Source organism: Mesoplodon densirostris, chromosome 12, assembly GCF_025265405.1.
Source record: "Mesoplodon densirostris isolate mMesDen1 chromosome 12, mMesDen1 primary haplotype, whole genome shotgun sequence".
Taxonomy (NCBI): Eukaryota; Metazoa; Chordata; class Mammalia; order Artiodactyla; family Ziphiidae; genus Mesoplodon; species Mesoplodon densirostris.
In genome coordinates this window covers 52,138,741-52,156,451 of record NC_082672.1, presented here as the reverse complement: position 1 = coordinate 52,156,451, position 17,711 = coordinate 52,138,741, and the positions used below count along the sequence as shown (strand labels likewise).

Here is a 17,711-nt window from a genome sequence, read left to right as displayed (position 1 = left end):
ATAGGGTCCCCAAGTCAGAGCTAAAGACAGGTAGTGCTGCGGTGGGCGTCCCCGCAGAGCCTGCAGGGACAAAGGTTCTTCTCACATCCTTGGACGTCTCCAGGGTCCTCCTTGGGTGATAGCATTCAGTTCCCCACACTCTCATTATAAAAACAGTACCCACCCTAAGAGCAACCAACCTACCAGAAATGTTAAAAATAACAGGCTTCTTCGTAATTTTTTTGGCAAATCATTAACACAGAAGAACCTTTCAAAAGGGCCATGTTGAATTTTTTAAAAGGTCAAGATGCACGAGTTTTATAAAAAGACCAAGTCTTTGTGGCTGTTCTTTTTCAGGAGAGAATCTTTGTGATGGTGGCAAATGTTGGTAAGGCAGAAGATGATCTGGAGATCTGTTGTCTGGATTTTGCTTCTATCTTTTAAACACCTTCAGAACTTGGCTTGCTTCAGTTTATCAATATGGTAGCAGAGTTTCAGTGCAGGTCCCAGCTTTAGGCCCAAGTATTTCATGATCATGTCACTCTTCAGCAACAGGAGGGCATTGCCATCAATCTCCTGGTGGAACAGAATCAGAAAAAAGAAAACCCAGAAAGTGGTCAAAGTAATCAAATAGTGGCCACAGTTAGAGTATGGTCAGGGAATAAAGTAAGGGAATATGGATTTACTTAGATGCATATTCTCTTAGTCCCAAGGCAAGACCTTAAGAAAATAAACGAAAGCCTACAAATACTATGTGCTCCTCTTCCCATATTCTCCCTGGGGTCATTTGATACACTGGATCTTTCATATTCCTGCTCTCTCCTGATTGAAGGAATCTAACATAATCCCAGCCATATTCCCAATATCTCACATATGTTTACCTCTTCATCCAATCTAGGGCTAAACAAGCAAGAAGTGCTTGTTTAGAAGGTCTTGTTCACAGAAACCCTAATCCATCCACTAAGTATTGAATATCAGGCTGCTGAAGTGAGGGTACCGAAAATACATTAGTAGTCCGCCCTCTAGTGAGGCAGAACAAGACCCCTACCCCCTCCCCAAATTCATATGCTGAAATCCTAACCTCCAGGTGGTGGTATTTGGAGGTGAGACTTTGGGAAGTAATTAGGTCATGAGGGTGCAGCCCTTGTGAATGGGATTAGTGTCCTCATGCAATGGGAAGATGGCAGTCCGAAACCTGGAAGAAGAGTCTCACCAAAAGTAGACCTTGATGGCAACCTGATCTTGGACTTCCAGCATCCAGAACTGAGAAATAAATCACTGTTGTTCATAAGCCAGCCAGTCCGTGGTACTTTGTTACAGCAGCCTGGACTGACTAAGGCAAAGTATCATCCCATTAGACCCTGAAACTAGTAGTTACCTTTCCATTCCAGGTGCCGGTATAAGACCCTGACTTCCATCTATCATCCTAATCTCTGGTTTCTTTTTGTGGGACACTCACTTGCCTTTCACTGCTTACCAAATTGCTAATAACACTCTATAAGGTATTTCAGGTGTTTTTTTGGCCGTCAAGAATACTAGGTGGCATACAACTAAATAATGCACCTGCTTCATCTAAGGTTTAGCACAAATAATTACTAAGGGAATGCCAATCCTCTGAGGTCCCAATATTGCTCCCATTTGTCTCTGAAAATGGTAACCCTCCAGACTGCATGTTGAATTCATGAACTTAGTAAGGTTGGGTTTCCTCCTTCACCTATAGTGCTATTTTCAGATTAGTAGAGACAAAGGGTAGAGATTTTGGGTGCTCAGGTGGGGAGAAGAGGCACAGTACAGGACTGATATAGCAGCCCCTCTCATTCCTCTATCCAGCCAGCCACTCAGCCAGCACTGATGAAGCACCTACCCTGTGTCACTCAGAGCTCATCTGTGGGCCCTCCCAGGGGCCTCATTGCTGAATGTTCTCTCTTTCCCCCACCTCCTAGACTTCCACTGACTCCTGTCATGCTGGAAGGAAGCCAGAGTCCTCCCACCCAGATCTGTCTAAACATAACCCCACTGCAGTCCTTGCTCTCAAGGCCCCACTGTTAGCTGAGGTCAAATATATCCCTAATAAAATATGAGTGTTGGATTAGATGATGATCCTCCTCAGGTCTGAGTGTATGATTTCTATGATCTTCAGTTCAAATAAAATGAAAGACAGGGAGGAAAAAAATAATGGTAACTCTGGTAGACAGAAGAATGCTCCCTCTCCTCCCCACAAGATGTCTACGTCCTAATCCCTGAAACCTGTGAATATGTTAGGTTACCTGGCAAAGGGGAATTAAGGCTGCAGATGGAATTAAGGCTCCTAATCAGCTGCCTTTAAAATAGGAAGCGTATCCTGGATTACTGGGGAGGGAGGAGACAGTGCAATCACAGGGCCCTTCGAAGTGGAAGAAGAAATCAGAAGAAAAAAACCAAAGAGTTGGCAGCCTGGGAAGGACTCAGCTTGATGTTGTTGGCTCTGAGGATGAGAACAGCGAGGCAGGAGCCAAGAATGAGGGTGGATCTCAATGCTGAAAAGGCAAAAGGAAATGAATTCTCCCCAGAGCGTCCAGAGAGAACGTCAGCCCCACCGACACCTTGGTCTTAGCCCGGTGAGACCCCTGTCAGATTCCTGACCCACTGAACTGTAAGATAATAAACTTGTGTGGTTTTAAGCTACTACGTTTGTGGTAACGGGTTATAGCAACAATCGATAACTGACATAGTAAGCTTGGCAGGTAAAGTACTAATTCTTACCTTTAAAAAAAATTACCATCTTTATATACTTTAGAATCTCCTGACTATGCAAATATGTAGATGGCCTGCTAACCAAAGGCCATCCGCGAGCCAGGCGCTGTGCTGAACACTTTATGTGCATTTTCTCATTTAATCCTCAAAGCAGCTTAGGAATAGGCACTGTTTGTTGGCATATTGTAGGTGTGCTATAAATGTTTGTTTATGCACAGACAGACGGATGCACAGACAGACGGATGGATGGGCAGGAAAACAGGCACTCCTGATAAAGGCCAAAGTGAGGGAACCGATGGGACAAACAAAACTAGGTGGTTGTTCCGCTCTGAGAACCCTGTGGTTCCATCCGGCCTCCCTTGAGTGGTGCCCCCGGGCATAGTGCAGAGGCCCCCCGCAGCCCCCTGACCGCCCCCAGGCCCACCACTGCGCGTACATGCTTCCGGAAGAGCTCCACGTGGGGCCCCAGAGCCTGCGGGTCTGCGTCTTTCACGAACCAGACCACATCCTCCACGGACCAGGTAGAGGGGTTCCTGCTCCTTGGCCGCCGGGTGTCCTGCCTGTCCGGAGAAGGGCTTGAGGCTGGAAGGTAGAGCACAGAAAGGGAGGCCATGAGACAGCGGGCCTCGGGCCTTGGCACCTACCTGGTGCCTCCTGTCCCCACCTGGCCCTCGAGTCCAAGGCAGCGGCCTGAGTGACCTCCTGCGACAGAGAAAGGCCAGGAGTGCCTACTCTTGGCAGGAGCCTGGAGCACCGGAGGCCACTCCTCAGGGCAGCAGCCTCCCCCCTCAATACAGAGGTTCTCTGCTCTCCCAGGGAATAGAGCACTGGAAAACGGATCTCCTCCAGCAGGTTGAAATGCTGACCCATGTTAGAGTTTTAAAGACCCCCCCCCGATCAGTCCTGTCTCAGTGGGCCCTGGGCCTGCTGTAACCAGGTTCCATGAAGCTCCAAATAGACCTCTGTAGTGCTGTGATGCCAAAACGACTTCAGGTCCTTTCTGCCTCCACTGCTGTCACCCTGAGACAAGAAGGACGCGGCAGAATGCAGGGGCATTTTGTGCTTGTCCTGGGTCTCTGGTGCTACAATCTCAGAAGCCCTGTCTGTGAGAGGTCCGTGCCCTGCTCCGCATGTGCAGAAAGGAGACTCACCGCCTACACGGAGCACCTCGCCAGCCCTCGGGTCTGTCAGAGCACGTGCTCCAACCTCCCACTAGACGAGGGATTCCTTGACAACAGGAACCTAATCCTGTGCCTGGTCCACAGCTGGTCCCTGGTCAGTGATTGTGGCATGAGTTGCATTGCTGCATAAATGCTTTTCCCACATGGCAGATTAAAAGGTGCAGGACATATGAAGGAGGAGAGAGTAGTGAATTAATATTTAAGCAATATTTAGGGGGTGACTTGTTTTGTATGTCCCAAAGGAATTCATCCTCTTTCCCTAGAACCAGCATCCCCTCCTATCTCTCATGTTTCTGAAACCTCAGTGATATCTCTACCTCCTGTCCCTTATTTGCTCCCCGCATTTAATTACTCTGAAGCTATCAGAAGGATGCCTCTCACACTGGTCTCCTCTCTTCCATCCCTGCTACCCCAATCCGGGAACTTCTTACCTGACCCTCTACAAAGGTTTTCTGGCAGATGTCCTCACCTCACGCTTTATTCCTTCTAGAGCAAAAACTGTCCCGGCTTCACACTCTCCCTAGTGCCCCCTTGTGGATGGCCCTCGCCGTGCACCAAGTCCGTACTCTACCACAAGATCAAGGGCTCTCTTTGGTCTCAATAACATCTTTCCTGCCTGGATAGAGAGGAAGAGCTTTGGTGCCAGAGAAACCTAGGGACAAATCCTGGAGCTGCCCGTCGTTAGCTGTAAAATGGCAATGCTCTCCACCTGGAAGGGCAGGTGTGAGGATGGAAATGGGATTGGGGCTGGCCTTATGGCTGACCTGCATCAGGTGGTCCACAGAGGGAAGGAGGCACCCTGCCTGCCTCCCTGCCCGCCTCCCTGCCCGCCTCCCTGCCCTTCTGCGCACCCCCATCTGGGCATACTGGTTCTGACCGAATGTTCATCCAGCTTCCAGTCTCCACCTTAGCTAGTGCTTTTGCCTCTCTCTAGAAGGTGTTTACCTTCCCTCCTTTCCAAAGAAGCTCTACCAGCCGTCAAAGCCCAGGTAGACCCCATTCACAGGCAGCATTTCCATGTCCTGCCATCTGGATGTCATCTTCCTCTACCTTTAACTCCCAAATCTTTGTTTGTTCTTTTCTTAAAGATGCTTTCCACATCTGCCTTGTATTACCATTATGCCTGTGCTTGCCTGTAACCTCCAGTTAGTTTTAATTTCTTGAGGATGATCTTTTTCATCTTCCCCCTGTTCATCCACGGACATCTACTGAGTGTCTCTTGTGTACCAGGTCCTGGGCAAAGTGTTTGGTGAAAAATGGGATCCTCTCGTTACAGAGTTTATAATCATTGACTCTCCACAGCTCCATGCAAATATATTTGTAATATGGGTTCAATGAATGTAAAATGAATCAATACACTTCGCAGAAACAGTATAAGTAACTTACACAAAAGCTTTGTGCGAGTAATCCTTAATCCTATTTTCAGGCCCTGAACAATGAAGCAGCTTCCCTACAGAATACTCCTAAATTAGAAGTTGAGAAGCCTTCACTTCCATTCCCTTCTTTAATCTCAGGGTGCAGTGGTTTTCTGCTCCTTTTTTTCCTCCTCTTTTCAATGTACTTGAGAAGTGCACAGTTCTCCAGTAGTGCTGAGAAAAGTACAGCATCACATTTGAAGTCTGTCCTAAATACATAATAGTTTGGTTGAGAATTGAATTTACTCTGAGATTTTCCCTGCCTTTTCCTTGTTGGACCTGGAAGGGTCCCCTAAGGTGATTTGGCACGGGCTGGGGCGGTGCATTTTGGCGGGAAACTGTTAATACACCCTAGGGCCATCTGAATGCCAACGCATGCTTATTAGAGATGATTTCACTGCATTTAAAGACATCTGCACTCAACATGGGGAAGAGGAACCACGGAAATCGCATTTGCCTTTGGAGCCTGCCCCATCGGACTGTCAGCGATAATCAGGGTGATAATAGATGCTCTGATTACAAAGGCGGGAAGTCTTCAGTGCCAAGAATGATTTTAGAGTGATCAGAGCGGAGGTCAAATCTAATTTCCTGTGTTTGACAGGAAGGAAAACCACCAGACCGACTCACAGCATCATCCATGGGAGCCTAAGGTCCTTTGAGCAAGGCCAGGGAAATACTTTCCCCATGAGCCACAGCCATGGAGTTGAGCAAGGTGGTCTGGCTTGTCTTTATGGGGAGGCTCTCCAGGTGATGAATGTGGAGGGGAAGTGGCTTCGCTCCTGGCACCTGGTACTAGCTGTGGGCATTTTCATTTGGCTCTCTGAGGTGCCTCACAGTCATACAAGACAGCAGCGGGAAGCTGTCTCACCTCGGGACCTGCTCAGGATCCAAAGCACATGAACTAGCTCTAGGAGGAAGAGAGGGAACTTTCTAGCAGGTTTGAAGAGGCTTTGCAATGGCCTGTGCTCACACAAAGATAATAAGCACACTAGCCCCTCCAGCTGCTGCGAAGATCTCAGGAAGACAGATGGGTCTGGCCTGACACAGCCAGGCCAGGCAGATGTGACTGGACAGCAGTCAGACTTGATAGAGGTGAAAATATCTTGCTCCTAAAGGAACAAAGCACTTGCCAACCGCCTTTAGGGGAGGTGGCATTCTCCAGCGCCGAGAACTTCATACGTGGTCAGGTCTGTTCCCTGGGCAATGCAGGAGACGTGTGTATAGTAAAACCCAGCTGTGAATGGATGTAGAATGAAGGATGGTGGTGGCTGTTTCTAGCGCTGAACTCACATCCACCAGGAATAGACTGACTGTGAATCTGCCTAAAGCAACCCCGGATATCTTCACAGCCCCGGTACTCGTGCTGCTGCCTGTGAGTCGCTCTCTGTCTCACACAGACCCACAAGCACATGCATAATTTCCTTTTGTTCATTCATAATTCAGAGGAAACTTTTTAGCTAACAATAGAGTCATGTGGAAGAATGGAAGGAACAGTGAGCTGGGAGTCAGAAGCCCCTACCACCCGCCCTCTGTGCAAGCGTCTCTGTGCTTCTTTGGTGTGAAATAAGGAGTTGGGAAGGATCTCCAAGGTCCCTTCACACCACAGGCTGTCCCGGGCAACACGAGGGAGCTACTTTCTCACACACCTGAAGCCTCATCAGTGTGTCTGTGTGCAAAGCACAGTGAATGCAGAGCCAATGGCCAGGTTTTGAGCCCCTTCCTGGACCTGATCATTCTATTCTCTATGAGCCTCCGTTTCTTCATCTTGTTTCTCAAAAGTATTGTAGGAGTCAAGTGACTATATGGCTTTGGGCTGGAGCCTGACAAGAAGCATCTTGGAAGGAAGCCCATCAGTCTCCAAAAGGGGCCCCTCAGAATCATTTGTTAACTTTTTTCTCTCTGGAATTGGACGCTGTCAGTGAGCAGGGCCCACGTCTGTCTTGCTCACAGCTCCATCCTTGGACCTCAGAAGAGGCCCTGGCACATTGTGCTCCATAAGTATCTGCTGGCCAGGACTGACCAACATCTCTTTGAGTCTTAGTTGCCTCACCTGTCAAACGCCTACCATGTTGTGAGGATTAAATAGGATAATGTGAAGCATTAAATGGTAAGAATTAATCAGAAGATAGTTGCTATTCTTCTTATTATGTATCATTCCATAATGGCCAATAGATTTGTCTTCCTAAGTTCTGTGGTTGTCAGCTCACTTCCCTGTTCAGCCATGTCTGGTGTCCACAGAGTAAAGAAAGCCCAGTCTGCTTGACTTGAACCCCAAATTTCCCACATGATTTCCCTTGGCGTCCCTGCACAAACTCTTCTCTTTCCTTGGAATGAATAAGCCGTGCCGTGCCTTCACTCATTCCCCGCCCCCCACATCGAGCGCTGTCCCCATTCTTCTTTCTCTTGCTGAATTGTTCTCTATCCATCACCCAAGACCATACCCTATGGAATCAAACTCCAACCCATGGAAAGCATATGAGTGCTAATAACAATGCCAGAGTCACTTCAATTCTGAAGCTTGGACATACTTGTGGTTGGGAATTCTACAGCATCTCCTGTTAATGCAAATGTCAGGAAGCTTTTGTTATCTAAAACCTCTTTATAGTTCTTAGTGATTATATCTTGGATGAGAGACAGAGGAGAGCTCTCAGGTTTTCACCTGAGTATCAGCAAAAAACAGGGAAACGTGTCCTTTGAATACATCCCTTCAGAGTCCACTGACAGAGGCGATGGGCATGATATATCAAGACAGCAGGAGGAATTAGAAACAGTGCTGCAAAAAATTTCCTTGCACATGTCTCTGAGGAAGTTTCTATAGGTTATGTTCCTAGAAGTATTATTGGGTCATAGGACATGAACATATTTAATGGAATATATACAATAATTTGGGGAGCATTAGCACCATCATGATACTGGGTCAATTGATGGGTATAATTTAACTATTGATTTATTCATTTTTATGTCCTTTAATAATATTTTATAATTTTTTAAATAAAAGAGTTGCACATTTCAAAAAAAAAAAAAAAAAAAAAGACAACAGGAGGCCAGGGTAGGTATTCACATGAGAGAGGACTGAGAAGTTTGTCATGTCGTCGATACCTACTGTCCTGTGCAACCTCATGCCATTTTCTGGCTTCTGCGGTTTTAAACCATTTTGATTAGCACCATGGGGGAGAATCCATTTCTAGGTCCCTTCCAGGTTTATGACTTAGGTCAAACCCCCTTAAAGAGATATGGTTTCTTAATACCAACTGCTTTCACTTGGGATGCAATTTCAGAGCAATACTGAGCACTTCTTTGGGTGGAGAGAAAACTTAACAGCCCTCCAGAGGGCCTGCAGCTGGCACCTGGACTGGCATCTAGGTGACAAATGGGTAAGGAGGCCAGGGGTTTTCTCTCCTACTTTAATATACTGCCACTCAATTCAGCATGGTTTATCTCCATGGTTTCCAAATGCATTTAGCTGTGCAAACTTTGTTCAAACTACACAAATGTAGAACCCCACTCTTCAAATGTGAAGAGGCCCTGGTTAAAGAGGGCAGTGTTGAGGTACTATCTGCTCCCATCCCCTCTCTCCTATGCCCTAGAACCTCTGAGGGACCCCTTGAAGCCCATTTTGCATGGTTTGAAAATCCCTGGGATAATTTTGAAAGCCACCTTTGGAGTCAGTTGAAGTCAAATCCTGACTCAACACTTGACTGACCTTCTCTTGATCTTCAATTGCTTTATATGTAAATTGAATATAATAATACCTACAATAATAATATATACTTGCTATAATAATAAATTATAAGATATAACTTATAATAAGTCATAAATATTGTGTGGAAAGTGTCTGGCCCACAGTAGGTGCTCAATAAATAGCTATTTAGGATATGCCTCAAACAGGCCCCTTTCATGGGGCTGCGGAGGACTCAAATATGAGTGAGAGACCTCATGAAGCTGAGAGTCTGGCTCCTACTATGGGACAAGAGAGAGGAAGTACTAGAGATGAGGAGACAAAGTGCCACAGGAGGAAACAGGATGGAAGGGACATTTCTAATCAGCAGGGACTGAAACTGCCAGTTGCCGACCCAATCTTTTTTCCACTTCTGCTTACATCTTCCTGGCCACAGTCAGTGGCTTGCTTGGAGTGGAAGGCAGCAGGCACTGGTGGGTTCCATTTCTCTGGTCTCACCCAAGATCCTGAGAGGCAGAAGTCCTGAGCTAGTGGGGCTCTCCTGGGGTGCATCTAGGGCTCTGACAGAGAGGGCTCTCTCAGAGCTTGTTCTGAGCAAGGGTCTGGGCTTCCCTTTGGCTAGATTACTCAGACAGTAGACGAGGACCTAATTCCAGGAGAACAAAGGGCTGAAGCAGAGATGAAAAGGAAGGACGGGGGGCTGTTGGAGTTGGGATGGGAGTTCGTCCCAGGACTCTGTTGGGAGGAGGCAGAAAGAGAAAGGGGGAGGGAGCTAAATACCTGAGACCCCTTTGAAGGGTCCTGGATTCCCCTCATCTGGGCCACCAGATGGGCTGGGGTGGGGCAGACAACTCTTCAGGGACAGATGGAGTGGTAGAGGTTCTCTCCATTCAAATCGTGCCTTCCCCTTACTGCTCGAAATCCTACGTTTGAGACATAGGGTCTAAGATTTCACCAACTTAAATAGGAGAGTGAATATCTCCTTTTTAAAGAATGGCAATACTCTTAGGTTTATGAGTCCATTCAATCAGCCTGGTGTCCTGTGATCACCACCTCGAGCAGCTGGGAATTGCATTGAGGAGAAGAGGTTGAGAGAAGGAGACATGTGACGGGCAAAGGGACCCCAGGATGAGGGCTTTGACAAGCAGGGGCAATGAGAGGGCACTGGGCTCCGTGGGGGGAGTGGAGTGGGGTAGAGAGAATGAATGTTGACTGAACGCCTACTATACGTTTGATATTACACTAACTCTGGGGATAAACGTAGGAAATAACCGCTGCCCCTCATTTACTTTATGGTGCGGGTTTGTGCCAGATTTTGTTCCCTTCTCTTGTTCTTAGAAATGAGATGCAACGTCTCTCCCCTTTGGTAAATGGGCTCTGCCCACTCAAACCTGCCTGGCCGACGGCCCTGCGTGACAATGTTGGGGAGCAGGGCCATCCACGTTTGGCAAGAGCCCCCATGGCTGAGGGAACAGTGCCTTGCCCCTCAAAACTGCCTCCCCTCCTTGGCCCACAGAGGCTCACCTGTGATGGTGAGGCTCTTTGAGGGGAGTGTGTGGAGGATCTGAGATCATACGCAATAGCTCACCACTGTGGCCGTCAGGGCTACCAGTGGACGAGCCAAGGCTCAGAACAGAAATGCCAGAGAAGACAGCCAGCCCGCAGGAGGCACCAGAGGGGCAAGATGAAGACTCCCTGACTCCTGGGCCACTGGCCTCCTTTCTTTAGCAGTTCTCAGGTGTAGAGTTGATGGGTTGTGATCTGTTGAGGGGTGTGTTCACGTGATCTGTGATTGCTGATATTTATTGAGCCCTTACTAACTCTTAGGCCTTGTACTAAATACACATATGAATTTATGTAATCCTCCCAACAAACCTATGAAGTAGGTGCTATTATTATTATTCCAATTTCACAGGTGAGGAAACTGAGGCACAAAGAAGTTCAGACTTGCAAAAGGTCACACAGTCAGAAAATGGCAGATCCAGGATTCCAGCCCAGGCCATCAGGCTCCATAGTCCATGTGATTATCCACTATGCTCTATTCATACTCAAATACTGAACTGAAAATGATTTTATTTAATAACATAAATCAAAATGGACATCAAGCTACCCCTAGAATGACAGTACCTTCCTACACTGCATTCCAATAAGCTAACTTCAATGGGTGAGACAGAAGTAGCATCATAACCAGTACTGTGGGGGGCCTTCCCTAGTGGTCCAGTGGGTAAGACTCCGGGCTCCCAACACAGGGGGCCCGGGTTCGATCCCTGGTTGGGGAACTAGATCCCACAACTAAGAGTTCATGCACATGCCACAACTAAGACCAGGTGCAGCCTAAATAAATAAATAAATGGAAAACCAAACCCAAACAAAAAAACTTACAGGACAAAAATAAATAAATAAATAACCAGCATTGTGGGGATTTTACTTAACTCTGGTCTGCCCATGTATTTGTACCCTGCAAGAGTCACCCACTGTGCAAGAGAAAAGTCTTTAGCAACTTCTGGTTCTTCTTTTTCCAGGCACAGAGCTAGTCTACACCTCTCAGATTCCCCCAGAGTGAAGTGTGGTAAAATGGCCAGCTCTTGCCAATGAAACATGAGTAGAAGCAATGGGCATCACTTCCAGGCTCTAGGGATACATATTCATCTTCCTCGTTTGTTCCTTCCCTTTCTACCACTAGATGCATGGGGCATGGAGGCCATAGGGGACAGGAGAGCCATGAAATGGACAGATCCTGGGTCCCTGAGTTGGGTGCACACACCAACTAGGAACACCCACTTTGGACTCCTGGATAAAAAACTTTTATTGTATTTGAGCCACTGTACATTTTGGATTCTACTTATTCCTACAGCCTAACTTACTCTAATATACCATTTTCTTTGCTTATGGTCAAAGGTTGAAGTCAGCTGCCCTCAAGAACAACAAAAATCCATGAAGGGATTTGTGGAAACTTCTAATTTCCCAGTGTTGCTGTGTTCAAACAGCCACAGTCCCCCGGTCTCCCTACATTTGGTGGTCCCAGGGCAAGGGCAGAGGAGGTTAGGTCATGGGGAAACCAGTGCACGCATTACATTACCACATCTGTTTCCTTCAAGAGAGGTCCCGTTTCTCTTGGGGCTGGAGCCAGGGGGCCTCAGCCCAGGTGCTGAGGGGCCTCCAGAGGACGTGGGGCTGGTATGGGGACCACCGACTGTGGTGGCTGAGCCTCCCCCAAGGTGGCCGTCTCCAGAGTTCTGCCTCTTGCAGTACAACGAAGAGGAGATGGGCAGGGAGCCCCTGTGGCTAAAGGCGGAGGAGGAGGAGTCCACGCTGTAGCGGTTCATGCTCGCAGGGTTCACCAGGCACTCCTCAGTGGTGACCGTTTTTGCTAAGCAAGAAGGCAGGGCAGAGAAGCAGAGATCAGAGAGCAGTTCAAGAAGACACCTGGTGCTGAGTCTTGGAAAACCTTTCCCCAGCAGCACAGGTGCCACTATCTGTGGGGATGGCAGATGAGAAGGAATGGATACCGCGGCATAATCCCAAATAGCTCACCTCTCAGCAGATTGACACCTCACCAACGAAGCATATTTTAGTAGGGATTGGGATATGTGACCCTCCATGCTCTGAGGAAAATGTGATTATCTTGGTTATTGATGACGTGTAAATAAAATTCAAACGAAGGTCTTTCTCCCTCCATGGCTCTGTTCCTCCAGGAGTTTCCGCCAGCTTGTCAGAATCTCCCTGCTCCCTCTTTTCTTGCCCATCACCACTGCCTCCCACACCTGGCCCATGATTCCTGGGAGAGATCAAGCCAGAGTCACAGTGTCCCAGAGTTAGGAGTAACAACTTTGGCCTGGGTTCTTTTTTTTTTTAACATCTTTATTGGAGTATAATTGCTTTACAGTGTTGTGTTACTTTCTGCTTTATAACAAAGTGAATCAGCTATATGTACACATATATCCCCATATCCCCTCCCTCTTGCATCTCCCTCCCACCCTCCCTATCCTACCCCTCTAGGTGGTCACAAAGCACCGAGCTGATGTCCCCGTGTGATGCAGCTGCTTCCCACTAGCTATCTGTTTTACATTTGGTGTGTGTGTACATGTCAATGCTACTCTCTCACTTCATCCCAGCTTACCCTTCCCCCTCCCCTTGTCCTCATGTCCATTATCTATGTCTGCGTCTTTATTCCTGTCCTGCCCCTAGGTTCATCAGAACTTTTTTTTTTTAGATTCCATATATATGTGTTAGCATATGGTATTTGTTTTTCTCTTTCTGACTTACTTCACTCTGTATGACAGACTCTAGGTCTGTCCACCTCACTACAAATAACTCAATTTCATTTCTTTTTATGGCTGAGTAATATTCCATTGTATATATGTGCCACATCTTCTTTATCCATTCATCTGTCGATGGACACTTAGTTTGCTTCAATGTCCTGGCTATTGTAAATAGTGCTGCAATGAACATTGTGGTACATGACTCTTTTTGAATTATGGTTTTCTCAGGGTATATGCCCAGTAGTGGGACTGCTGGGTCATATGGTAGTTCTATTTTTAGTTTTTTAAGGAACCTCCATACTGTTCTCCATAGCGGCTCTATCAATTTACATTCCCACCAACAGTGCAGGAGGGTCCCCTTTTCTCCACACCCTCGCCAGCATTTATTGTTTGTAGATTTTTTGATGATTGGCCTGAGTTCTGACACAGGTGTGATGGTGCTTCCTCCCCACACTTTTAGTTCCAGTACACACAAGGGCACTAACCTTCCACCAAAGATAACAAACTAGGGACACAAATGCTGATCTGGATGGCCCCATGGTTTTCCCCAAACCCTGCAGATGAGAGAGAAAGAACCAATCTAAAGCGCAGGGGGAGGAGAGGACCTGGAGACTCTGCCAACCTCATCATCAGCTCCCCCACCCAAGTAGATCAGGCCTTTCTACACTTTTAAAGCTCATTCTTGCAGCCTGTTGAACTCTGCGAGCTATACCTGTGGCCAAATGGTGTGGGGTGTTTTGCTTTGTTTTGTTTTGAAGAACAAAGTCCAGAGGAATTATAGGGATAGAAAGAGGAAGAAAAATATTCTAGTAATTCCTTTTCTTCAGTCCCTCCCACCCCAGACAAGATCATATCTGTCTGGCCCCATCAACAATCATCTATATACTACACATGATCAAAACAGATATAGACATTCCCCAAAGGCATTAGAATAACAAAAACCAAGGGATCCTCCAATGTTGGCAATGAGTAAACACATTTGGGCCACAAGATCCAGATGTCTTCTTCATGTATGGATTCCTTGCACAACATAGGTATTGAAAGATTAAGAATTGATTTTATTATGGGAACTAGCAGGTCTTCTCACAGATGAGGATGCATATGGAGCTTGCCTGGAAATAAAAACCATTGCATATGGAATGCAGCTAAAGCAGTGCCTAGAGAAAATTTGTAACTATAAATACTTATATTTAAAAAGAAGAACATTCTTGGGCTTCCCTGGTGGCGCAGTGGTTGAGAGTCCGCCTGCCGATGCAGGGGACACGGGTTCGTGCCCTGGTCCAGGAGGATCCCACATGCCGCAGAGCAGCTGGGCCCATGGGCCATGGCTGCTGAGCCTGCACGTCCGGAGCCCGTGCTCCACAACGGGAGAGACCACAACAGTGAGAGGCCCGCGTACCACGAAAAAACAACAAAAAAAGAAGAACATTCTCAAATTAATAACCTAATCTTCCTCATTAAGATACTGGGGGGAAAAGGGCAAACTAAACTTAAAGCAAGCAGAAGGAAGAAAATAATAAAGATTAGAGTGAAAATTAATTAAATAGAGAATAGTAAAATAGAGAAAATCAAAGAAACCAAAAACTGGCTCTTTGAAAAGATCAACAAAATTGGCGAACTTTTAGCTAGATTGGCTGAGAAAAAAAGAGAGAAGACTCAAATTGCTAGAATCAGAAATGAAAGAGATGACATTATCACCAATCTCACAGAAATAAAATGGATTATTAAGAAATATTACAAATATTACAAACAATTCTATGACAATTAGGTAACTTAGAAGAAATGGTCAAACTACCAAAACTGACAAAAAGAAATAGACAACTTAAATAGACCTATAACAATTAAAGAGATTAAGTTAGTCATCAAAAAACAAAGAAATTCCAGGCTTGGATGGCTTCATAGGTGAATTCTAACAAGTATTTAAAGAAAAATTAAAACAAATTATTCACAAATTCTTCCAAAAAGTAAAAAAAGAGTGCTATGGACTGAACTGTGTCCCCTTCAAATGTTCATATGTTGAAGCCCTAGCCCCCATTGCAACTATATTTGGAGAGAGGGTCCATAAGGAGGAAATAGAGGTTAAGTAAGGTCTTAAGGGTAAGACCTCAACCTGATAGGACTGGTTAAAAAGAAAGTACTGACAAGAAGAGGAAGAGACATGAGAGAGCTCTCTCCCTCTTCACACACATGCACAGAGATGAGGCAACGTGAAGACACAGAAAGTGGCTGTCCACTAGCCAGGAAGAGAAGTATCACCAGAAACTAACCCTGATGACACCTTGATCTCCGACTTTTAGCCTCTAGAATTGTGAGAAAATAAATTCTGTTGTTAAAGCTACCTAGTATGTGGTATTCTGTTATGGCAGCCAGGCAGACTAATATAAGGAGGGAATACTTCCCAACTCATTCTATGAGAACACTAATACCCTGATACCAAAACTAGACAAACTCATCACAAGAAAACTACAGATTAATGTCTCATTAATATGGATGCAAAAATTCTCCACAATATACTAGCAAAACAAATCCTTAACATACAAAATGACTTATACATCATGATCAAGTAGGATTTGTTTCAAGAATGCAGGGTTGGTTTAACATCTGAAAATCAATTAATGTAATATGTGATATCGATAGAATAAAAAACAAAGATCATGTGATTATCTCAATAGATGCAGAAAAAGCATTTGAAAAAAATCCAACATTGTTTCATGAGAAAAACACTCAACACACTAGGAATAGAAGGGAACTTCCTCAAGCTGAAAAAGGGCATCCATAAAAAACCCTACACTTAACATACTTAATGGCGAAAGACTGGATGCTTTTCTTCCTAAGATCAGGAACAACACAAAGATGTCTCTATTCTTGCTACTTCTATTCAACATTGTATTGGAGGTTCCAGCCAGGGCAAGTAGGTAAGAAAAAGAAAAGGCATTTAATTTGGGAAGGAAGAAGTAAAACTATCTCTTGTATGTAAAAAATTCTAAGGAATCCAATAAAATACTTTTATTAATTGAAATTAATAAATGAATTCAGTAAAGTTACAGGATACAAAATTAATATGCAAATATCAGTTGTACTTTTATACATTTGCATTGAACAATATGAAAATGAAATTGGGGAAAGAATTCAATTTATAATAGTATTAAAAAGAATAAAATACTGAGGAATAAATTTTACAAAAGAAGTATAAAACTTATGCTCTAAAAACTACAGAACATTACTGAAAGAAATTAAAGAAGATCTAAATACTTAATTGGAAAAAAATTCATGTTTATGAATCAGAGGACTTAATATTATTAAGATTATTACCATCTTACACCCTAAATTCATCTATGGATGGAACGCAATTCTTGTCAGAATCTCAGCTGACTTCTTTGTAGAAATTGACAAGCTGATTCTAAAACTCATATGGATTTTCAAGGAACCATAAATAGCCAAAACAACCATGGAAGAAGAAGAACAAAGTAGAGTAGTCACACTTCCCAATTTCAAAATCTACTACAAAGCAATGGTAACAAAGACAGTGTGGTATTGACTTAAGGAGAGACATATAGAACAATGGAATAGAGTTGAGAGTCCAGAAATAAACCTATGTGTCATGTTCAACTGATTTTCAGTGAAGGTGCCAAGATCATTCAATAGGAAAAGAATAGTCTTTTCAACAACTGATGCTTGGACAACTGGATATCTGCATGCAAAACAATGAAGTTGGACCCTTACTTCATACCATACACAAAAATTAACTTGAAATGGATCAAAGACCTAAATGTAAGAGCAAAAACTTATAAAACTCTTAGAAGGAAATATAGGGGTAAATCTTTATGACCTTGGGTTTGACAAGGTATTATTAGATTTGACACCAAAGGCATGAGCAACAGAAGAAAAAATAGACATATTGAATTTATCAAAATTTAAAACTTTTGCATTTTGAAAGACACTATCAAGAAAGTGAAAAAAATAACCCACAGAATGGGAGAAATTACTTGCAAATCATACCTCTGATAAAGAATTCATATCCAGAGTATATTAAAAAAAAAACTCTTACAACTCAACAATCAAAAGACAACCCAATTTTAAAATGGGCTTGAATGGACATTTTCCCAAAGAAGATAGACAGATGGCCAATAAGCACATGAAAACTTGTTCTAAATCATTAGTTATTGGGGAATGCAAATCAAAACCACAATGAGGTACCACTTCACACTCACTAGGATGGTTATAATCAAAAAGTCAGATGATAGCAAGCGTTGGTGATGCTGTAGAGAAATTGGAACCCTCACACACTGCTGGTGGGAATGTAAAATGATGCAGCCTCTTTGGAAACAGTCTGGCTCTTCTTCAAATGGTTAAAATAAATTCACCACACAACCCAGCAATTCTACTCCTAGGTGTGTGTGTATGCATGTGTATATATATATGTGTGTATATATATATGTGTGTGTATATATATATATATGTA

General features: G+C 44.7%; 1 protein-coding gene across 1 annotated transcript in view; it reads right to left on the bottom strand.

Moving 5' to 3' along the window:
* Window positions 1–429: 429 nt before the first annotated feature.
* SCML4 (Scm polycomb group protein like 4) overlaps window positions 430–17,711 on the bottom strand; it is a 121,690-nt gene continuing 104,408 nt past the window's right edge. Inside the window, exons 7-9 of the mRNA XM_060115066.1 lie at window positions 12,067–12,357; window positions 3,149–3,294; window positions 430–555 (exon numbers count right to left, since the gene is read on the bottom strand). Of these exons, the coding sequence (XP_059971049.1) occupies window positions 430–555; window positions 3,149–3,294; window positions 12,067–12,357 (563 nt within the window). The remainder of the gene's footprint in view (window positions 556–3,148; window positions 3,295–12,066; window positions 12,358–17,711) is intronic.